The 23,735-nt window shown below is 49.9% G+C and overlaps 1 protein-coding gene across 4 annotated transcripts in view; it reads right to left on the minus strand.

Annotated features, from left to right (window-relative positions):
- The window catches only part of LOC115639534 (26S proteasome non-ATPase regulatory subunit 4), a 69,011-nt gene that overhangs the window by 6,329 nt on the left and 38,947 nt on the right, over positions 1-23,735 (minus strand). For 2 of the 4 annotated variants that reach the window (XM_030542427.1, XM_030542426.1), the window contains exons 14-16: positions 4,403-4,543; positions 3,748-3,862; positions 1,372-1,458 (exon numbers count right to left, since the gene is read on the minus strand). In XM_030542427.1, the coding sequence (XP_030398287.1) occupies positions 1,372-1,458; positions 3,748-3,862; positions 4,403-4,543 (343 nt within the window). Of the gene's footprint in view, positions 1-1,371; positions 1,459-3,747; positions 3,863-4,402; positions 4,544-12,295; positions 12,404-20,344; positions 23,089-23,735 lie in introns of those variants that run through there. The other 2 variants (XM_030542429.1, XM_030542428.1) reach the window with 2 other exon arrangements.

The following is a 23,735-nucleotide window of genomic DNA, read 5'->3' on the forward strand; positions in this document are numbered from 1 at the left end:
TTTCCCGGTTTGCTCTCTAGTTCCCGGAGCCCCGAGCAAGCAGGTCTCCTTCCCTGCGGTTTGCAGGGGGTTCGGGAACGCGAGAGCAAACCGCGGCGAAGCTGGTCTCCTTTCCCGGTTTGCTCTCTCGTTCCCGGAACCCCGAGCAAGCAGGTCTCCTTCCCTGCGGTTTGCAGGGGGTTCGGGAACGCGAGAGCAAACCGCGGCGAAGCTGGTCTCCTTTCCCGGTTTGCTCTCTCGTTCCCGGAACCCCGAGCAAGCAGGTCTCCTTCCCTGCGGTTTGCAGGGGGTTCGGGAACGCGAGAGCAAACCGCGGCGAAGCTGGTCTCCTTTCCCGGTTTGCTCTCTCGTTCCCCGAACCCCCCCTTGAAGCCGCCCAACAGCGCTGCAGTGTGGCCACATCTAACACCACTTGCAGCGCTGGTTGCTGTAAGTGTGGCCACTCTGCAGCGCTGGCCCTATACAGCTGTACTAATACAGCTGTAACTACCAGCGCTGCAAAATTTTAGATGTAGACATGGCCTGAGTTTATTTGCATCATTCCTTCTTTTCCATTTTCCCACCCACCCTCCCCCTTTCAATAGCTCACATTCTAGTAGCAGGGTTTATCAGCTAAACAGTTGTCTCACTGGGACATAAGCTTTGAACCTTACAGTTCTTGATACAGATGCAATGAGATTGTTGTAATATCAATGCTCATTCAGATTTCTTAGAACCATGTTTTCTGGATATAAAGGCCTGGTCTACACTAGGGGGCGGGGTTGATGTAAGATACACAACTTCCGCTACAGGAATAGCGTAGCTGAAGTCGACGCATCTTATTTCCACTTACCTCCTGTCCTCACGGTGCGGGATCGACGGCCACGGCTCCCCATGTCGACTCCGCTACCGCCACTCGCCCTGGTGGAGTTCTGGAGTTGACCGGAGCGCGTTCGAGGATCGATATATTGCGTCTAGATGAGACGCGATACATCGATCCCCGATAAATCGATTGTGTAGACATACCCAAAGACTGACCAACATAGTCAGTTCAGAAAAACATTGAACAGTTCCAGCTTCAAGAAAGCAACAATTATTAGGTACTTGATATCAGGGTAATGAGAGCAGTATAAACACCTAGATAAAGAAATTGCTGTGAAAACTAAGGGCACGTCTACATTTAAAAGGCTGCACTGGCTCTCCCGTCAACACAGCGCTGTCTACATGGGGGTTAGGTTGGTGTAACTACGTCACTCAGAGGTGTGGATTTTTCACACCGAGAGTGACATAGTTATACAATATAGGTCTGTAGTGTAAACCAGGCCTGAGGGTTCACCATCACAGATTAAACATACCCATGAACTTGCATCTAAGTGGTCACGCTTTACTCACATCTTTCTCATTATCTTCCACAGGGCTCCCAACAAAGGCAATGATGCGCATCTTGTGATTCTTGCCTTGACGATGTTTCAAAGCCAACTGGAAAATAAGAGTTGTCATCCAAGGTGAACATAAGAACGGCCATACTGGGTAAGACCAGTGGTCCATCTAGCCCAGTATCCTGTTTTCCAACAGTGGCCAGTGCCAGCTGCTTCAGAGGGAATGAACAGAACAGGGCCATTATTGAGTGATCCACCCCAACGTCCAGTCTCAGCATCAGGCAGTCAGAAGTTAGGGACACCCAAAACATGGGGTTGCATCCATGACCATCTTGGCTAATAGCCATTGATGGACCCATCCTCCATGAATGTATCCAATTCTTTTTTGAGCCCACTTATACTTTTGGCCTTAACAACATCCCCGGCAACAAATTTCACAGGATGACTGTGCATTGTGTGAAAAAGTACTTCCTTTGGTTTGTTTTAAACCTTCTGCCTATTAATTTCCCTGGGTAACCCCGGGTTCTTGTGTTATGTGAAGGGGTAAATAACACTCCTCTATTCACTTTCTCCACCTCATTCTTGATTTTATAGACCTCTATCATATTTTCCCACAGTCATCTCTGTTCCAAGCTGAACAGTCGCAGTCTTTTTAATCCTCAAAAGGAAGCTGACGGTGACTGATGTATCAAGAAAATGCAAATACCCAGGATGGAGAAGAGTTGCGTGGGATGGAAAAAATGGGATATTACACACACACTTTGGAACAACAGGCTGAACCTGAGCTAGATACCAGGAAGCACTTTTATGAAGCAAGATGAGCACTGGAAGGGGTTACCTAGGGAGGTGGTGGAATCTCCTTCCTTAGAGGTTTTTAAGGCCTGGCTTGACAAAGCCCTGGCTGGGATGATTTCGTTGGGGATTGGTCCTGCTTTGAGCAGGGGATTGGACTAGATACCTCCTGAGGTCCCTTCCAACCCTGAGATTCTATGATAAAATTCATTAGACTGAAGAGTATTTTCAAGAGGATATAAGCTGTATTGTAATAAGCCGCTTTTAAGCATCTGCTGCTTCCACAACACGCTTTAAAAGGAACTGGCACTCATAATGCCACTTCTCTATCAAAGGATCCCAGCACAACAAACATTAGTTTAGTTGCATTTGTGAGGCAGGTATTACAATCCCTATTTCGCACCCAAGGAAACTGAGGCAAAAGAGCATCATTAAGTGACTTACTCAATGTCTACACGGCAACTCCACACCCACGGCTAGCCTGTGCCAGACGACTCAGGCTCGCGGGGCTCAGGCTGCGGGACTGTTTCACTGCTATGTTGATGTCTGGGGTCAGGCTCGAGCCTAGGCTTCAGGACTCTGTGATATGGGTGGGTCCCAGAGCTGGGCCTGAGCCCAGAAATCTACACAGCAATGAAATAGCCCAGAAGCCCTAGCCAACTGGCATGGGCCAACGGAGTGTTTTTCTTTGCTGTGTAGACATAAGTAAATCTGTGGCAGAGCTGGCAATAGACCAGAAGGTCGACCTCCAAGTCCTTTTCCTTAACTACAAAACCATCCTTCCCCCTCTGAACAGATATGAGTATTGGCTTTCCAGATGTACACAGCAGAGGTGAGATGAGAAGCACATATACCAGTACAGAGCAAAAGAACAGGACAGAAGAGAGTGACTAAACCTTGAGACCTATTCCAGATGTTTAAGGGTAACAAAGGCACCTCTCTTTTGTGGGTGTGAATTGCCAGAATTTGGCCCCCTTAAGTTGGCTGCACATACATGAGATATATTGCAACTGTAACCCCGCAATTTGGTAGCAAATCAAAAGCTATCGCCACAGACTAAGATTCTCTCTCGCTTATAGTTCTCTTTCTTCCCCTTCACCAAACAGCGTCATTGATTTCCCCACACTCGACTACTCAATAGAATTATTCACCCGGTAGCAGACTGGATTACATTAAATCCCATGACCTGGCTCAGTTCCAACGCGAGTAGTTAGAGGACACTTGCCTAAATTCACCTCGCACTTTCAAATGAAGGTAGTTAGTATCCTAAACTATGATGAGACGTTAGTACAATACCAAACCCGTATCTAGCACTTTTCATCCATAGATCTCGAAGTGCTTTACGAAGGAGGTCAGTATCACCACCCCTATTTTACAGATGGGAAAACCGAGGCACAGAAGTGGCATGAATTACTCAAGGTCACCCAGCAGGACAATGGCAGAACCAGAAACAGAAGCTAGGTCCCCTGAGACACAGTCCAGTGCTCTGCCTAGGAGTCCACACTGGCAGTCAGCAGAATGTTTCAGGGTGAGCGGGGTTATAGAAATGCAAGACGACGACTCCTTTAAGAAAAGTCATGAACAAGGTGTCACTTACATGAGCAACTCGGATTCCTGTACAGAAGGTAATTTTCCCTTTGGGTTGCACCGTGTGTAATTTGGAAAGGATCCGTCCCGTGTCTGGGGTAAGCGTGGTCAACACTTCACAGTTACTAGAACAATATACATGATTGCATTGTTATACAAAGTCCTTTCAAACCATTAAACAACCCCCCCAAAACCCCTTGTATCCTTCTACAGGTGGGGAAACTGAGGCACAGGGTCTCCCACAGTCACATGGGGAAAACAGCAGAAGCCAGTTATTCCTAGATCTGTGCTCGATACACTAGAACAATGTTTCTCAGCCTTTTCAGGTTGGCAACCCCTCGTGCGAGGTCAAAAGTGTTTGTAACTCCCTTATATTTACTATAAAAGAGTCAGAACTGCATCATTGATAAGCCTATGTAATTCGAGTTTTTTGAGAGGTTGACAGAATACTTAACCTTGCAGGATCAAAGCGTGCAGGGAGCAGGATCTCTGTTGTAGATTATATTATAATCCCCTCCCTTATCCCCTGCACTGCCTTTCATGACCCACATAGGGGTTGCAACTCACGGGCTGGGAAATACTACACACTAGACCATGCCCACCACCTGCGCGGGAGAGCGGGAGACATTTTGATTTCTAGGAGGAGGAAAACTCTACAGACATACTTAGCTAAGGTAATGAGCCCCACGTTGTTCTCTGGGTTGCTACGGGTTTTCGAGTGGCACACAATGTTGACAGCATCTTGCTGGGCTTGCAGGCGAGTAGGTAGAAAGTCCCCATTTCTCATGTACTCGCTGTTGTCGACACTGAAATACAGAATCAGATAAGGTCAGAACTAAAAAACAGGCTCGTCTGGTTTTCACCGTAAGCTGGTTCATGAAAATGAAGCCTCAGGATCCTAGATCTGTGGTCAGAAAGCTAACAGCATACACGTCTCGTCTCCTCTCCTCGTCCTTGTCACTTCTTAAGGCAGAGAGAGAGAGAATCTTGAAATTCAGATGCAAGAACCAATCCATTTTAAAGCCCTGGTTATAGCAGAACAATGCAGAGGCCTGCCCTTTGGGCCTATGGGACAGACTCAGAGCCCATAGTCCAGTTCATGAGTCCTAAAACTGGGCACGCAGCACCCCCTCCCTATAACTGCAAGCAGAAGAGCATTCAACATCAGCTCCATGTTCTAAGATTTGCAGGTGAACACAAAGAACAAGCAACTTCTCTTCATCCATCAGACAGTGTTAGCCATGGCTGGAGACAGGATAAAGAATAGCTGGACCAAGCTGACGGGGCAATACCTGCGTTCCTATCAGTATATATACGCAAGCATCTCTTAGGGTTATGAGCATTTATTTGACATTTTAAGAAGTAGCCTACAGCTTTTTGATATTATAGCAACTTAGCACCGCTTCCAAAGTGCTTTGGAACAACTATCCATGCCCTCATTTTACAGAGAGGGAAACTGAGGCACAGACAGGGGAGACTTCCCCAAGGTCACACAGAGTCAATGAGAGCTGGGACTAGAACTATTGTCTGGCGTGTGTCAGCCCCAGGCGCTAATGAAACATTGATACAGGCCAGGCTCCTGGCAAGCTGTCATGAGGGCTGTGTCCCAGAGTTCAAGCATCCCCGTTACACAGATTTCACTGTTTGGGATACCGTGATGTCTCGTGGTTGAAAGCAGAGACGGGGAAGCAGGGCTTCTCAGCTCTATTCTGGCCACTGCCACTAACTCACCGGGCGAGCTATGGGTGAGTCACCCCCTGCGCTTCAATTCCCGCCCCCTGTGTAAAATGGGGCTAATTCTCACTTGCTCTTTGCAAAGTGCGTGGAGCTCCTTGGGTGAAAGGTGCTAAACATGTGCCTGGTATTATCAAGCAGGGAATTACCAGCTTTGTGGTTTCACTTCTGTTCCCAACAGAAAGAGATTAACATCCCAGCCCCCCCTCAGTTAACAGGAGCGGTTACATTGCCTGTTAGCTACACTGACTGGGTAAGTCGGATTCACTCTCCACCCACTAGCCGGCTGACCCATTCCATGCAAGCTAGCACATCTACAACACTGATGGCTTGCTATGATAGTGCTTTCATTAATATTAGGATTGGTTGAACAAGGAGAGGCTCTCTGCCAGTGGTCTCCAACCTTTTTATCCCCAAGATCTCTTTTTAAATGTAAATGCAACCCAGGATGTACCTATCTAGCTCCTTAACCGAGGGCGTCCCCACACACACACTCACTCAATCCCCCCCCCCCCATTGCTCATTCTCACCCACCCTCATTCACTTTCACCGGATTGGGGCAGGTGGTTGGAGCTGAGGGGTTCGGAGTGTGGGAGGGGGTTCCGGGCTGAGCCTGGAGCAGAGGTGTAGGAGGGGTTGAGGGGGTGCAAGCTCTGTGAGGGAGTTTGGGTGCAGGAGAGGGCTCTGGGCTGGGGCAGTGTTGGGGTGCAGGAGGGAGTACGGGGTGCAGGCTCGGGGTGCAGGCTCTGTGAGGGAGTTTGGGTGCAAGAGGGGGCAGAGTGTTGGGATTCAGGATGGGCAGTGTTGCGATTCAGGAGGGGGTGCAGGTTCTGGGAGGGAGTTTGGGCATGGGAGGGGGCTCTGGGCTGGGGCAATGTTGGGGTGCAGGAGGGAGTACGGGGTGCAGGTTCTGGGAGGGAGTTTGGGAATAGGAGGGGGATCTGGGCTGGGGCAGTGTTTGGGTTCAGGAGGGGGTATGGTGTGCAGGCTCCAGGAGGGGGCTCAGGGCTGGGGGGTGGGTTCCTGCCAGTGGTGCTTACCTCAGGTGGCTCCTGGTCTGCGGCACAGCAGGGCTAAGGCAGGCTCCCTGCCTGCTCCAGCCCCATACCACTCCCGGAAGCTGCCATTCCCTACAGCCCTGGCAGAGCAGGGAGGCACATGGCTCCACACACTGTAGCCAGGCACTGCCCCCACAGCTCCCATTGGCCACAGTTCCCTGTTCCCAAACAAAGGGAGCTGCAGGTAGGAGCAGTGTGTGGGAGACCCTCGATCCCGCTGCCCTTCCAGGACTCGGCAGCGCAGGATCAGGGCAGGCAGCAGGGAGCCTTCCTGAGCCCTGCCAGACTTTTAGGAGACGGAGATCACAATCGACTGTCAGAGGCTCCGAGATCCACCAGTTGGTGACCACTGCTCTACACTCAACTTGAAGGCATGTCTGTCAATAACATGATAACTTTGGAATGCCAGAGCCAATCCATTCTAAAAATGTCAGCAAATGTTCAGTCTAGGTATTAATGGGCAGAACCCGATGGATTTTGGTGAAAAACAAAACTGGGAAGGGGGAGTCCCAGGCATCTAGTTAGCAGAGTTACCAGCTTCAACCAGTCTGTAGATCAAATAACTAGCTGATGGGGCCACTGATGCCTTCCATGCTACCCACATCTCAGCTCTTCCCTTCTTCCCAATAGAGTTTAAAATGCTGAGCCCCTGAACGAGATAACTCCCAGACAGAAGAAATAATGGAAGGCACACAGAGCCCCTGCCATGGGGCAATGAGGGGTTGCAGAGAGTTCCTGAAATAAGGCACACAAACAGCTTGTGGGGCAAATGAAAGGAGGCAAGGAGCCCCTGGTGTGTGCAATGAGCTGAGCAGACAGAAGCAACTACGCAGTAGTTTTGTGCCTGGGCAATTTTAAACCTTTCACATACAGAATGTCACAGCCCAGGAGCCAGTTTTAATCCTTGCTCTCCTGGCTGTAGCACATAAAGCCACTTTCTCATGCCGGGAGGCATCAGTCTGTATTAAAAATGCAAAACCCTGTCACATTGTGCACTGCTGAACACAAATATTCGTTACTACAAAAAGCAGCCATTCATTGACGCACAATGAATGGAAGTGGATGTGTGTAATAAGGAATAGCACATGGCATATGGATTTCAAAGTGCTTTGCTAACATTAATTCTCACAACAACCCTGAGAAGCAAGTTAATAATACTGTACTCTTATTTTACGTGACACAGTACCAGTGGCATGACATGGGCCAGAAACCAGGACTCATGAATCCCAGTGCCCTGGTCTAACCCACTACACACACACCCATGGCCCAGCACTTCTTAGCCTGCATCCTGTGGGGGAGGGATAGCTCAGTGGTTTGAGCATTGGCCCGCTAAACCCAGGGTTGTGAATTCAATCCCTGAGGGGGGCATTTAGGGATCTGGGGCAAAAATCAATCCTGCTTTGAGCAGGGGGTTGGACTAAATGACCTCCTGAGGTCCCTTCCAGCCCTGATATTCTATGATAGTCACTATGTGAACCTAGTGTAAGAATGAGGGTAAATACACTGCCAGACTAGAATGATAGCCCGCTGCACCCATTCTGCACTGGGGAAAGTGACCATACAATGGACTGGGCTCACTAGATCTGGGATTTTATACTCCAATTTCAGGACTCATTCCCCCAAAGTCATGACATCAACAGCTGCAAGAGAACATTAACTAACCTAACACTGTCTCTTATTTGAATCTGACACAGTTACTGTGATGTCTCTATCCAACTAACTGAAGAGCTATTTAGTTACCAGGTACAACCCACAATGGAAGTTTTGTGCATATTATGAATCTCTGCTATTGTTACATTTGGTAATTAGACTACAGCAAGTAGGGTCTGAGGTATTGTAGTAACCAGGATCTTTATTATGCACTGAACAATAGTATGTTTAATAGTAAGTTCAGTGATTTTTTTTATGTATCTCTGAAGTATAAACGTATTTTCTATGCTTGGTTTTAGCTCCAGCTATCAGGTTGGTAACGTAGAAGCCAAAACTGACACCACCATTTTACTTCACATCTGGTATTAAGCAACAGCGCAACACTAATACAGTCGGATTGCAGTTGCCCAGGACTTCATGCCAGCCCTGCATTAACCCACCTATACACACCAGTCACTGAAAACATGGGAAGGGAGGAAGGTTGCCTGAGCTGGGGGCCTAAAAGGTTATTTATACTCTCCAGCTCTTGCAGGGGAGGTGAAGGGGGCGGGGGGAAGAGAGGTCAGACACTGTAAACCGTGAACAGTTTCTATTGTCTGCTCTTGTAACAAGTTACTCTAGGCCACATCAAACCCTAACCAGCCCTGCTTGTGCTATGAGATAACATGTGGGGGGTGGACAGGGAGCAAGGTTGGGGGTTCAATCCACACCAGGCTAGAGGCGAGTTAACACAGAGAAGGCCCTGGATATCTTTGTTGATGCAGTGTGAAGTGGATTCGAGTCCAGCTATGTCATATGCTCCCACTTCTCAGTCCCAACTGATCCTCCCAGAGTCCACCCCTCCCCATCCCCCAGAGTCTGCCCACCACACACTGCCCACTGTGCCCTGCAGCTTCTCAACAGGATCAAGCCCTCCCCCAGCAATGTCAAATATTTGCCTTATCCCACCTGACCCTGTCACCACATCCCAGCCCAGACCGCCTCTGAATCTCCTGTCCCAGACTATCACCAACTGCCCACTAGACTAAAGCTCTCCATAAACAAGGAGAACCTCCAATCCAAACAACCGCCATCTCCATAGCCCACCCAGCACAGCACAGCCCCACATCCAAGTTAACAACTGTCCCTGCCCTTACCTCAGCTCCAAACCACCTTCCAGCCTGGAAGGGACAGCCAGCCCAGCCCCGCACCAACCCAGAAAAGGACAGCGATTCCCAGCACCTTGTGAACACGCCCTGATCCCCTCACTCCATTACTGTGCCCCTCCTCATAGGGCAGTAATTGTGGCCCCCAATGCAACCTAGAACTCAGTCACTCAACAGATCCCACTTCTCCCACAACCTTGTACTGATGCTCCCCATTCACCTTATCCTATCCCATCCCCAGCCCAGAACTGGGATGGCCTCTGCCTCTTTCACATCCCTGCTCCCAACCTGCCACTCATCTCCTGCTCCCAGAAATCTCCCCAGCTGGGTCCTGCTTCACTCACCCCCTGCATGACTTTAACCCAGCCCTGCTCCAGACCCCCTTTCCAGCACCGGACCTCCCCAACTCCCCGTCACCTCAGCATTTTCCCCACTGAAATCTCCCCATCTTGGGGTTATTCCACACACACCTGTCCCCGCCTGATCCTAATCCAGCCCCCCACCTGCCCTCCCTTCTCCTGGCTCTCCACAACCCCATCAAGTCAGACCTGCTCCTCTTCCCTATCTCCTGAACCAGATTCCCCCACGGAGCCTCTCCAGCCTGACCCTGCTCCATATCCCTCACAACTCAACTCCAACCCTTCCCCTGACCCCCCGATCCCTGCTCCTCTTCCCCGCCTCACCCTGGCCCTGCCCCCAGAGTCACCCCAGCCTAGGGATATTCCACTTCCCCTCCATAGCTCCCACCTGCCCTCCTCCAGCCCCCCAGCTAGCCCTGCACCCATCCGCCCAGGACTCTAAACGTAATGATCCCTGCTTAGTCCTGTCCCCCCCCAGATTCTCTCCAGCCTGACCCAGTGCCACATACACCACTGCTCAACCCTATTGTCTACTCGGACAGCCCCCCGCCCACCCCAGAACTCACTGCAGTTCTCCTCACCCCAGCCTGGCCCTGCCTGCAGGAGTCTCCCCACCTGGTGATATTCCACCCCCTCACCTGCCTGCTGCCCTCCCCTATCCCCCCACAGCCAGCGCTGAACCAGCCCCAGCTCCACATCCCCTCCAGGCCTGCTCCGCTCCACCCCAGGTGAGCCCCCCTGCCTGACCCTGCTCCCCCTCAGCCCAGCCTCACCCTGACAGCCCCACTCCCCCCAGCCCCCCCGACCCTGCTCCCTCTCAGCTCAGCCCCACTCCCTCAACCCCCCTGCCTGACCCTGCTCCCCCTCAGCCCAGACCCATTCCAACCCCCCCGTCTGACCCTGCTCCCCTTCAGCCCAGCCTCACCCTGACAGCCCCACTCCCCCCAGCCCTCCCGCCTGACCCTGCTCCCCGTCAGCCCAGACCCACTCCAACCACCTCTGCCTGACCCTGCTCCCCGTCAGCCCAGACCCACTCCAACCCCCCCACCTGACCCTCCTCCCCCTCAGCCCAGACCCACTCCAACCCCCAGCCTGACCCTGCTCCCCCTCAGCCCAGACCCACTCCAACCCCCCGCCTGACCCTGCTCCCCCTCAGCCCAGACCCACTCCAACCACCTCTGCCTGACCCTGCTCCCCGTCAGCCCAGACCCACTCCAACCCCCCCACCTGACCCTCCTCCCCCTCAGCCCAGACCCACTCCAACCCCCCGCCTGACCCTGCTCCCCCTCAGCCCAGACCCACTCCAACCCCCCACCTGACCCTGCTCCCCCTCAGCCCAGACCCACTCCAACCCCCCGCCTGACCCTGCTCCCCCTCAGCCCAGACCCACTCCAACCCCCCACCTGACCCTGCTCCCCCTCAGCCCAGCCTCACCCTGACAGCCCCACTCCCCCCAGCCCTCCCGCCTGACCCTGCTCCCCCTCAGCCCAGACCCACTCCAACCCCCCTGTCTGACCCTGCTCCCCGTCAGCCCAGACCCACTCCAACCCCCCCACCTGACCCTGCTCCCCCTCAGCCCAGACCCACTCCAACCCCCCACCTGACCCTGCTCCCCCTCAGCCCAGACCCACTCCAACCCCCCACCTGACCCTGCTCCCCCTCAGCCCAGACCCACTCCAACCCCCCACCTGACCCTGCTCCCCCTCAGCCCAGACCCACTCCAACCCCCGTCTGAACCTGCTCCCCGTCAGCCCAGACCCACTCCAACCCCCCGCCTGACCCTGCTCCCCGTCAGCCCAGACCCACTCCAACCCCCCCACCTGACCCTGCTCCCCCTCAGCCCAGCCTCACCCTGACAGCCCCACTCCCCCCAACCCCCCCACCTGACCCTGCTCCCCCTCAGCCCAGACCCACTCCAACCCCCGTCTGAACCTGCTCCCCCTCAGCCCAGACCCACTCCAACCCCCCTGTCTGACCCTGCTCCCCGTCAGCCCAGACCCACTCCAACCCCACCACCTGACCCTGCTCCCCCTCAGCCCAGACCCACTCCAACCCCCCACCTGACCCTGCTCCCCCTCAGCCCAGACCCACTCCAACCCCCCACCTGACCCTGCTCCCCCTCAGCCCAGACCCACTCCAACCCCCGTCTGAACCTGCTCCCCGTCAGCCCAGACCCACTCCAACCCCCGTCTGAACCTGCTCCCCGTCAGCCCAGACCCACTCCAACCCCCCCACCTGACCCTGCTCCCCCTCAGCCCAGACCCACTCCAACCCCCCACCTGACCCTGCTCCCCTTCAGCCCAGCCTCACCCCGACAGCCCCACTCCCCCCAGCCCCCCCAACCCTGCTCCCTCTCAGCTCAGCCCCACTCCCTCAACCCCCCTGCCTGACCCTGCTCCCCCTCAGCCCAGCCTCCCCTGACAGCGCCCCCGGCCGGGCCTGGACAGCGGAGCAGGAGCCGGGATGACTCAGGGAAACCCCGCGGGGGCCCGGTCCCAGGTCCTGGCCCGGCCTATCCTCGACTCCTCACCGGGATCCCGGCCCGCCCTCGCCCGTCTCGGCCCCCGCCCCACCGCCCGGCGCCTCGACCGGCCCCGGCCCCGGCCGCTCACCAGACCATAGTGCTCTCCAGCACCATCTTGCCTCCCTTCGAGACACCGGCCGGGCTAGGCCCAGCCAACAAGCCACCCTCGCACTGGCCCAGCCTCCAGCCAATCACCGGAGCCCATCTTAAACGGTCGGCCGCAAGGGCCGCAGGGAGTTGTAGTTTCATCGCGCCTTCCGAAGGGACTACAGAAGGACAACTTTCGTCCCCGGCCTGCGGGCGAGAGGCCGGTCGTTGGAGCTGGAGCTCCCTCCCCCACCTTTGCAAGAAAAATGGGCGCAGGCAAATCCTCTCATGCAGGGACCTTAGTTGCGTTTTATTCCCTCAGCAGGAAAAGTTACTTGGCCCAGATGAATGGGCTTTTGCCCTGCAGGAATTGCCAGGTTTTTGCAAACAAAATTGCTTTGTAAATTTACTGGCCCTGGTGCAGAATTCACTTGCCAGCCCTTTGTTGTGATAACAATGGAGGAAAAGAGAAGCGAGTGAAACACAATTAATGGGACTTATAGCGCAGGGAGGGAGGGCACTTGTACGCTGTAGGTTTCAGCCCCACCTGAGTTGAGCTTTCAGGCATTATTTTGAGAAAGTTCTCTGGCCTGTGTTAGACAGGAGGTCAGCCTGAGGGTCACAGTTGTCCATCCTTTCTGGCAGTTTAAAACTGGCCTTGCAGGAATGTACAAGCACTTTATTTCCAGTAAAAGCTTTGTAGATGTGCCATTGCTACAACAATTCCTAGTGTGGCTGCCCACCACCAAGTGAGCGATTTGGAATGGGTGTACCCACAAGTCAAGTACATGGAGGAGTGCAGCATTTGTTAATTGTTTAGGAGTGGTGTTCGGATGGCTTAAGGACATAAAAATGGCCATACTGGGTCAGACCAATGGTCCATTTGGCCCAGTATCCTGTCTTCTGAGAGTGGTCAAGGCCAGGTGCCCCAGAGGGAATGAACAGAACAGGTAATCATTAAGTGATCCATCCCGTCACCCATTCCCATCCTAATAGCCATTGATGGACCTATCCTCCATGAATTTTTCTAGCTCTTTTTTGAACCCTGTTATAGTCTTGGCCTTCACAACATCCTCTGGCAAGGTGTTCCATGGGGCCCTGCACATTTCCTTGATCAATATCACATTTAGCTTCAATCCACGCCCTCCCTGCCATTTAAAATTACCCAGGGGATGGTAGCCTTGGATTACTAGACTTGTGGTAACTGAAAACTCCCACATGTGCACCTATAGATCTTACAGTGTAAACAAAGATACCAGATTCTTTTGTTAATTGTTTTAAAAGCAGCTGGTGCAAGAGAAATGTCCTGACCATATTTGGCCACTGGGGGTCACTGTACTACCAGCTCAAGAGGACTGAACAGTACTTGTGTTTCTCTGGAAGAAACATTTTTAAAGGTGGACTTGAGGTTTAGATGGTGAAATTCAAAGCTGGGACCATTATGCATTTTGATTCCTTCTGCATAAGTGGCTTGTGATGATCTCTCTACCCCATGTTTAAAGTCAGCCCCAGTAACAAAACAATGAGCTTTGTTATTGTAACTTGCTTCATCCATCTATAGTAAGGGAGACAGTGTGATCTAGTAGGTAGGGGCACTAGATCAGGAGTCAGGGTTCTTCTATTCCTGGCTGTGAGGATGGGTGAATCATAGTGTCATGGTATAATTCTCCACTCTGAACCTTAGCGTCCAAAAGATGGGGTACCAGCATGAATTCCTCTAAGCTTAATTACCAGCTTAGAACCTGTAGCGCTGCCACCAACCAGGAATTCCAGTGCCTGGTACACTCTGGTCCCCACAAAACCTTGCCCAGGGACCCCCAGGACCCAGACCCTCTGGATCTTACCACAAGGAAAGTAAATCCTTTCCCCCACCGTTGCCTCTCCCAGGCTTCCCCTCCCTGGGTTACCCTGGAAGATCACTGAGATTCAAACTCCTTGAATCTTAAAACAGAGAGGAAAATCCACCTCCCCCCCTCCTTCTCTCTTCCCCTCCCAGACTCTTCCTGAGAGAGAAAGTAATCCTAACACAGAGAGAAATTAACCTTTCTCTCCCCCTTCCCTCCTTTCTCCCCACCAGTTCCCTGGTGAATCCAGACCCAGTCCCCTGGGGTCTCACACCAAAAAAAACCCCAATCAGGTTCTTAAAGAAGAAAAGCTTTTAATTAAAGAAAGAAAAAACAATAAAAATTATCTTTGTGAATTTAAGATGGAATAGATACAGGGTCTTTCAGCTATAGACACTGGGAATACCCTCCCAGCCTAAGTATACAAGTACAAATTAAAACCCTTCCAGCCAAATACACATTTGCAAATAAAGAAAACAACCATAAGCCTAACTCGCTTTATCTACCTAGTACTCACTATTCTGAACTTGTAAGAGCCTGTATCAGAGAGATTGGAGTGAAGCCTGGTTGCACATCTGGTCACTCTCAGAACCCAGAGAGAACCACCACCAAACACTAACAGCACACACACAAACTTCCCTCCCTCGAGATTTGAAAGTATCCTGTCCCCTGATTGGTCCTCTGGTCAGGTGACAGCCTGGCTCACTGATCTTGTTAACCCTTTACAGGCAAAAGAGATATGAAGTACTTCTGTTCTATTAACTCTTACTTATCTGTTTATGACACACAGAATCTCAGGGTTGGAAGGGACCTCAGGAGGTATCTAGTCCAACCCCCTGCTCAAAGCAGGGCCAATCCCCAGACAGATTTTTGCCCCAGCTCCCTAAATACCCCCCTCAAGGGCTGGGCTCATAACCCTGGGTTTAGTAGGCCAAAGCTCAAACCACTGAGTTATTCCCCCAGTGAGTCACTTACCCCTTCTCTGTTTCCTCTCCCATCCTTTGTCTGCCTTGTCTATTTAGTTTGCCTACACTCCTTAAGGCAGGATGAATGGCTCTTACTATGGCTAGGTTTACACGACAGAATTGCTTCAGTATAACTACATCACTCAAATCCACACCCAAGTGAAGTAGTTATACTGATCTAAGTGCTGATGTAGACAGTGCTAGGTTGACAGGAGATATTCGCCCGCTGACATAGCTACGGCTTCTCTCCCGTCGGCATAGCGTGTCTTCATGAAAGCACTGCAGCGGCACAACTGCATTGGTGCAGCATTTTAAGAGTAGAACCACTCTTAGTGTACGTACAGCGCCTAGTGCAATGGGGTCCTGATGTCACGTAGGGCCTCTAGCTGCTATTGTAATATTAATAGTAAAAGAACAGTGAGGGCTTTTTAATCAGGAGAGCTCCAAACGCTTTACTATGGAGGTCAGTATCCTTATCTCCCTTTTACATGGGGAAACCGAGGCACAGAGAAGGGATGGGACTTGCCCAAGGTCACCCCGCAGGCTAGGAGCAGAGCTGGAACTAGAACCCAGGTCTCCCAAGGCCCAGATTAATGCTTTATCCACTCTGAGACAACTGTGTACATGATTATGAAATTGTATGTTATCTCATCACCATCTGCTGTCACGTGTCTCAGGCCCTCGTCCTGCAGTGGGGGCTCTGCACAGACCCTGTTTCCGGATCTGGGCCTTGGATTGTGAGCTGTTCAATGCAGCGAGCACGGCTTTGTCCAGCATGCAGCACAGTGAGGTCCTGACCCTGCTTGAGGCCTCTGGGTGTTACAGCAATATAAACAGTAAGTGCCGCTTCTAAGCCAGCTGGGTCACACACACTTCAGAAGCCCTGCCCCCCCTCCATCTCGCCGTCCAGTCCCATCTTCTAGCAGTTGGTGGATTAGGGACACCCAGAGCGTGGGGTTGCGTCCCTGACCATCTTGACTAACAGCCATTGACGGATCTGTCCTCCAGGAAATACTCTAATTTGTGACCCAGGTATACTTTTGGCCTTCGCACCATCTCCTAACAAGTTCCCCAGGTTGACTGTGCGTTGGGTGAAGAAGTGCTTCTTATGTTTGTTTTAAACCTGCTGCCTGTTACTTTCATTGGGTGACCCCTGGTTTGCATGTTATGTGAATTCCCTATTCCCATTCTCCACACCGTTCATGAACGTATAGACCTCTATCCTCTCCCCCCTTAGTCGTCTCTTTTCAAAGCTGAGCAGTGCACGTCTTTTTTAATCTCGGCTCGTACAGAAGCTCAGCCACCCCCCAATCATTTTGTGGCCCTCTCTGCAACATTTCCAATTCAAATAGATCTTTGTGAAGGAGGAGAATACTGTAGCTTTCACAGGATGCTTGTCCCAGGCGTGAAGGGCCGAGGGGAGAAAGCACAAAGGTGTTTGAAAACATAAGAAGTGGGTGATAGAAAGGTCAACTCCCATCTCCCAGGCAGAACGAGACACGATGGGGATGGTAGGGATAGACTGTGAAGGACCTTGACTGTAAGCAACCTGCATCTCAGTGGGATGTATAAACAGGGAAATCTCGAATAGGAGCAGGGAGATTATTTTACCCCTGGCTTTGGCACTGGTGCAACTGCTGCTGGAATCCTAAGTCCAGTTCTGGTACCCACAATTCACAAGAAGGATGTTGAAAAATTGGAGAGGGCCAGGAGAATGAATAAAGAATTAGAAAACATACCTTAGGATAAGAGACTCAAAGACTCTTTCTATTAAGCTTAAAGAGAAGGTGAAGGGAAGACTTGATTACAGCACATGGGGAACAATATTTAATAACGGGCTCTTCAGTCTAGTAGAGAAGGGTGAAACACGATCTAATGTCTGGAAGTAGAAGCTAGACCATTTCAGTCTGGAAATAAGATGTAAATTTAAAAACAAAGTAATAAACCATTGGAACAATTTACCCACGGTCAGAATGGATTCTCCCTCACTGACGTTTTAAATAAAGATTGGATGTTTTTCTAAAAGACCTGCTCTTGGAATTACTTGGGTCAGGTCTCTGGCCTGTGTTAGACAGGAGGTTAGACTAGGGGTACATCTACACTAGTGATCCACCTATCAGGGAACAATTTATCACATCTAGTGTAGATTCGATAAACGGATCCCTGATCGCTCTGCCATTGACTCCTGTACTCCACCGTACCCAAGAGGCGGAAGTGGAGTCAGCAGGGACGTGGCGGCAGTCAACCCCATGCCATGAGGACGCGAGGTAAGTCGACCTAAGATACGTCGACTTCAGCTACACTATTCTCATAGCTGAAGTTGCATATCTTAGGTCAATCCCCCTCGCTAGTGTAGACCAGGCCTTGATGAACACAGTGGTCCCTTGTGGCCTTGTAATCCATGCACTTGCTTTGTTTGTGAGCCCGCAAACAATAGTTTTGAGAGGTGTGAACTACTTAGTCATGTAAATGGAATGTTGATTCTGAAACCTAATGACAACTGCGTGCAAATATTGTCATCTGCATGGATGAAAGCATGAGTTCCATGTTGTATGTAAGGCACAGGAAGAAACTGTCTCACTGCACTCAGCCCTGGTGAGGCTTAGGCTGAACAGATCTGGTCTGGGGCACCACGCTTTAAGAAACATGCGGACAAACTGCAGAGTGTGCAAAGAAGAGCAACGAAAATGCTAAAACATTTAGCAAACCTGACCTATGAAGATTGGGCATGTTTAGTCTGGGGACCTGATAATCTTCAAACATGTTAAGGGCTGTTATAAGCATCAACTGTTCTCCCTGTTTATTGTCATTTAGATGGAATAGAGGGGCCCAAACAGTCAAAGGTGTTAACATGATCCTGTTACTCTCCAACAGTGTTCAGCAAGGTTCAGGGGCCTGCTTATACCATGGCAAACACACCATTCAAAATCACTAACTCTGCGCTAAAAACATACAGAAGGAAAATGTAAAGCTTTAAGTAAGGCTTTCATGTTAACAGCCCTCGCTCCCTTCCATGTGAGCTGGAGGGTTTTTTAAAAGGACCCTCCTCCCAGCTCAGTTGAAGTGGCATTAAAGATGGTCAGAACTGTCCTTTTGGGAAAAAGAGACACTAGTCGAAATGGGATGGAGCTGGCCTTGTTGCTGTTGGTATTCGAGTCCAATCCTGCTTTCCAGGAAACCAAAAAAGAGGAGCACTCCAGGGGAAAGGAAAGAACAGCAAAAGAGGGACAATGCAGCTGGCTCTCCCATGCAACCTAGCTGCTGAACACACACAAGGCCACCCGCTGTGCTGATCAGCCACTCTGACACCTGGCAAACTTATGCGAGCAGCAGGCATTTTAGAGCAGTACACTTAGCTGTCCTTGCAATCGCAGGCTTACAGCACGGTTGCAAAATATGCAGTCTTGGCCAACAAAGCCAGCCTCTTCTTAGACCAAAGGAAAAGGGGATAGGGAGGCAGGGAAGAGAAGAAATAAGGTGGGAAAGAGAAAGGACGTACTGGGAGAACGACCCCATCCTAGGTGGTGTTTGGGGTTTAGTTGGAGCTGGCAGAGGTGATGGTGTCATCTGGGTCCCTCGCTCTGGCCTGGTCTGGACCGGACCTTTCTCAGGATTAAGACAAAGGTTCCAGGTCCTGGGAAATAAGGGGGTGGCAGCTACAATGGTGACACTCGTTCCTTTCCCTTCTTTTAGCCAGTGTTCGTATTCCCTCCTTTCAGTCAGCCCATCTTTCAGTAGCCATCTTCCCCCTGCTTGTCTTTCTGAGGCCCTCAAGGAGGAGTGACGGCTGGAATGGCTCCTCTTCCTCATTTGGTCCACCAATTATGCTTAATTTCTGACACCAATTTGAGTGAATTGATTTTCAGTCCCACACTCCTCTCGTTTACTAGGCATGATCTTAACTTGGCCCTGGGATTGTATCAGTAGGACTTGAGGTTTGGACTAATTCAGTCTGTCTCCATTTTTATCTTCTCCCATTAACACTTGTAAGAGGTTATCCTGACACTTTTAGGAACAGTCAGTCGCTTTTCAGAGTTGAGCTGATAATTAGGGCAAGGGTGTAGGCCCAATTATCACCACACAGCCACTGAAAGTAGGAGAAGTAGTAATGGGCTTAATCTGCAGCAAGGGAGATTTAGGTTAGAGATGAGTAAAAACTTTTTAATTGTATGGGCAGTAAACTAGGCTTCCAAGGGATGTTATGGGATCCCTGTCGTAGGAGTTTTTAAGAGTAGGTTGGACAAACCCGTCAGGGATGGTCTCGATTTATTGGTCTTGCTACAAGGCAGCGGTCTGGACTTAATGACTTCTCGAGGTCCAGTAGTAACCCTGAGGAGAAGATAGGCAGGAAAGAACCCAGGGAAACAGCAATAGTGTCACAACTTAAGCAGACTGGTTGATCGGCCTACGGTCCCTGGTCTGGAACCTGGAGTAATGGACAGGGCCAGGTTCCCCTACCAGCCACAAGGGAAGTGGTATAGTCTTGGAGGTGAAGCAGAAGACCACCTGAGACTGCAGATAGTCAGTTTGTCCAGGGAGAGTTTGATACCCTGCAGGGCAGGGCTACAGTGACCTGTCTGGAGGCTGTCACGTAGAGCACTCCATGTCCAGAGAGTGTCTACAGGGCAAGCAACAGAACGCTGCTGCCAGGAGAAGCCGCACTGGCAAGGGAACCCCGTTACAAGGACAAAACTAAGTGTTCAGTGGGACACCTCTCAGGCCACGGCTACGCTACAAGCACAGCTGCAGCACTGTCGCTGTAGTGTAGACACTTCCTCCACTGATGGAAGGAGTTTCTCTGGAGTTAACCCATCTCGCCAAGATGTGGTTAGCTAAGTAAACAGAAGAATTATTGTTGACCTGGCTGCATCTACACTGGGGTTAGGTCAACTTAACCATGGCACTCAAACAGTGCAAAATTCTTCACAGCCCTGAGCAACTGTTAGGTTTATTTAACTTTCCAACTCTAGACCAGCGAACAGAGTGTTGCTAGAGCCACTGGAGACAACTCGCTCCAAGCCAACAAGCACTCCTCAGAACTCCACACCTCAACAGCAGTTCCCTGAACTTAAGTCTTTACCATTGCAGACTTGTCTCTTACATCTACCATCTCCATTGCTGCGTGCCAGGAGAGAGTTGTATGAATGTTATGAAATGATGAAGTATAGTTTTCAAGTTCCCTGAAGCAACCCCTCACCACCAAGAGGAAAACAAAACAAAAAAACTCAACACACACACACCTTTCTGGGTTTGGTAATTTCTGTGTATTGTAATGTCCCCACAGTGATATTATCCCCTGTGTAGGACAGGCTGCTAAGAGACAAAATGAATATTAAAAACAAAAGCTAACAGCCAATGATGGCAAAAGTGTTACAAGATTAAAATGACACTATTCACCACACGGCACAAGTTGTTTCATAAGGATGTATGTTCGACAGGTCAGATCCTCCCTGCTGGATTGACGAAGTAGTAACGGATCCTGCCGTGTGGAATCAAAGCTGTCGGCGTAGACTGAGCAGGAAAGAGGTCCAGCCATTGGCAGCTCTCAATGATTCTCCCCGCATTTCAGTCCAACAATGGAGAGAGATAAGGGTAGGGCGAGAAGCTTAAAACAGGGAGCCAGGATCAAGGGTCTTGAGCCCCCCTTTGCGGACCCAACTCTCTGAGCCGTTGGCCAGGTAACCAAACCTCTCATGATGGAAATAACCGACCAAGTTTTAATACCTTAAACCAGTTACTCTGCCCCTTTTAGAATGCAAGAAGCCTTTGCTGTTATACCATTGCAAAGCAGAGGTTGATAATTATGATATATAAATGTCAATGCCCTCCCTTCCTTACCCTTTGAGCTCCCTGCAGACTGAGTAATTATTCCCAGAATAAAAACATTTAAATACAACTTCATAAATATTAAATGATGAAAAAAACCCAACTGAACTGGTTTCTTTCCTCCTGGTAAAAAAAAAAATTTGAGTCAGGAGGGAAGATCAGAAAGAGTGTGTGTCTAATATAGACTGTTCATCAGGGTGTGAAGAATAACCTGCTGAGTAGAGGGGAGAAAGAGGGAAATTGTACTCGAGCCATTTCTTGTTGTCATTACACGGATCTTCAAGGTACAGGTCTCAGCAGGATATCACCTGACGTTTAAAATCTAGATAAAGAGGTTCCAGAGCCCTTAGGAACCAAACATTACTCAGAGACCATCGCTTTCCTGCTTGACTAAACTCCTTTGTGTTTGGACACCTGGCTGGCTCTCTGTGAGAAAGGCAGTTCTGCCTCATCTGCCTTTCAAAGATCTGTTGTTTTTTTAAAACTAACAGCTTGAACTATATTCACTTTAAATTGATTGGGAAAAAAAAACAACCCCAAACACTCAGCCCTGATACATCAACTAAAAACCCCTTCTAAGCCGCTACATTCTGCGGCTTTATTAGCAACGACTGCTAATACGCATACAAAACCCTTGCACGGGCAGGAGCAAGGATTCCTTTATTTTTTAAATCTATAAAAAGGAGGTGGGGGAGGGTCACTGCTTTTGGGGGAAAAAGACTAAGATTCATTAAATTAAAAAAAAACAAAACTTTAGTGAAAATAAAAATCAGTACAACATATGCTCAGGTTTCTAGCCATGTGTCTGCAGCTGGTAACTTGGTAAGGACTGCCACAGTCTTATGTACAGCAAATGGCAAAGATAATACAGCAATGCGTCTTTTCAGCTGATTCTAATAAGCTGCAGCTTGGAATTAGAGTGCAACACACACTTTTGTTGAGGCAAAAAACCCAAAAATCTGTTGCTCTGCACAGAGACCCAGCAGCCGTTTATATGGAGTGGCATTATGGGAATCTATTTGGATGCGGTCAGAGCACCGTGTGCAGAAGGTAACCCTGATGCCAAAGGTTAAGACAGAAGCATAGCTATCAAAAGGGAATTTAGCTATAAAAAAAATGCAGATTTTACAAGTTGTGTCCCAAGGAAGACAAACAATACTGGGAAAAAAAACAAGCAGGATCGGTTTGGTCCATTTGCTTAAGAAACACTGAAGGCATAAAAATGTGCCAGGCACTGAGATCTCCTGAAATCTCTGTTGCTTCTCATTCTGTGTGAGGATGAGAGAATAAAGGAGTAGTTTAAAACAGGACAAAGCAATGCAAAAACCTCTCTGACATCTTAAAAGTGTGGCCCATTCCAAATCCTTCAAGCACCAAGCCATGATAAAGCACCAAGTCTTGTGAGAGAGTCTGTTCCAGGTCACCTTCTCAGGATGATGATGATGCAATGTCATAAAGGCATTGGCCTGCTGCACTCAAAATTAGTTTATAGAAAAGACATCCATGATCAATACCTTTCATGTGTGACCAAAAAACAGTCGCTCCCCCTTCTACGGGACATTTTTGGAGAAACACTGATAAAACTATTTTTAAAAATAACAGATAGTTGTCGCAGCCTAAAAGAAACAATATGACTGAATTCAAGAAACTTAAATTAATATAAAAACCAAACACCATGTTGAGCTGTTGCAAAAACTGTTCCAACAAGGCTCCAATGTCCATTTCCCCCGGTGCTCTTCAGAGTTGACCATTGTTCTTGCAAGGTTTGTGAGGTCCTCAATCCTAGGTAACCGACTCCTCCAAAGCCAGCTCCTTTTCTCCAGAGGACTCTGGCCTGCATGGAGCAGCTCCTGCTCCTCCCTGGAGATGAGCAGCCTTGCTCCTGCCAGTCTTCAAAGAGAGGACAGCAGCAGAAAACAAACTAGATGCAACCAGCCACAGCTTGAGGGCTGTTTTTCAGAAGAGGTTGCTGCTCTGGGCTCAGCCACTGTTAATACTATGACACTAAGTATGTCCCAAGCCTTCCAGCTTCTATGGATTCTGTCCGGATAAGATTTCTAAGATCAGCGGCAGGGGCTGAATGTTTGTCAGACTCTACGGCCCACGCAGAGTATAGAGAAATCTTCTGTTCACATCAAAACTGTCCCTCTGTTATTTCACTGTAAAGGGAAAAATCAATAGGTAGACTATTCAGGAAGGTTTTCCAAGCAGTTTGAGTGAGTTTCTTCCTTGGTGGAAGGTGCTGGATTGCTAAATGATTGTGGTGAGTAAGAGACAAGTCCAGTAGCAATGCAAAGCCTCCCTGACATTTCAAAAGCTAGTCTCTGAACAGGCACAACTACTCTGTGCTAATGTAAGTGTCGTAAAGTGCTTCCTTCTTGTCCTCGAGTAGTCAGGGGAGTGGTTCTCAACCTATTTACCATTGCGGGCTGCATGCAATACTACTTCTGTGGCCCTGGGGGTGTCACATGGGCTGCAGCTCTGCGGATTGGGCTGCAAGTTGAGAACCACTGATCTCGGGCCGAGCAATTCTTGGCCTCTCTGAGGCAGACATTGTATTAGAAGATGCTGTCTAGACAGGTCACAGGTTTGGTCTACACTTGATCGTGGTTTTATAGGTCCCAAATCATGCTGATGGGTCACTTTCAGCTTGGACAGTGAGACTAGCCTGGATAATTACACTTTGTGGCCCAGTGGCTCTAGCACTGAACTGAGACCCAGGAGCCCTGGTTCTATTCTCAAGTTTTCCATAGACCTGCTTTGGACATATCTGATCTGTGCCTCAATTTCCCCTCCCACTCTATGT

This window comes from Gopherus evgoodei, chromosome 24 (genome assembly GCF_007399415.2).
Source record: "Gopherus evgoodei ecotype Sinaloan lineage chromosome 24, rGopEvg1_v1.p, whole genome shotgun sequence".
NCBI classification, from domain to species: Eukaryota; Metazoa; Chordata; order Testudines; family Testudinidae; genus Gopherus; species Gopherus evgoodei.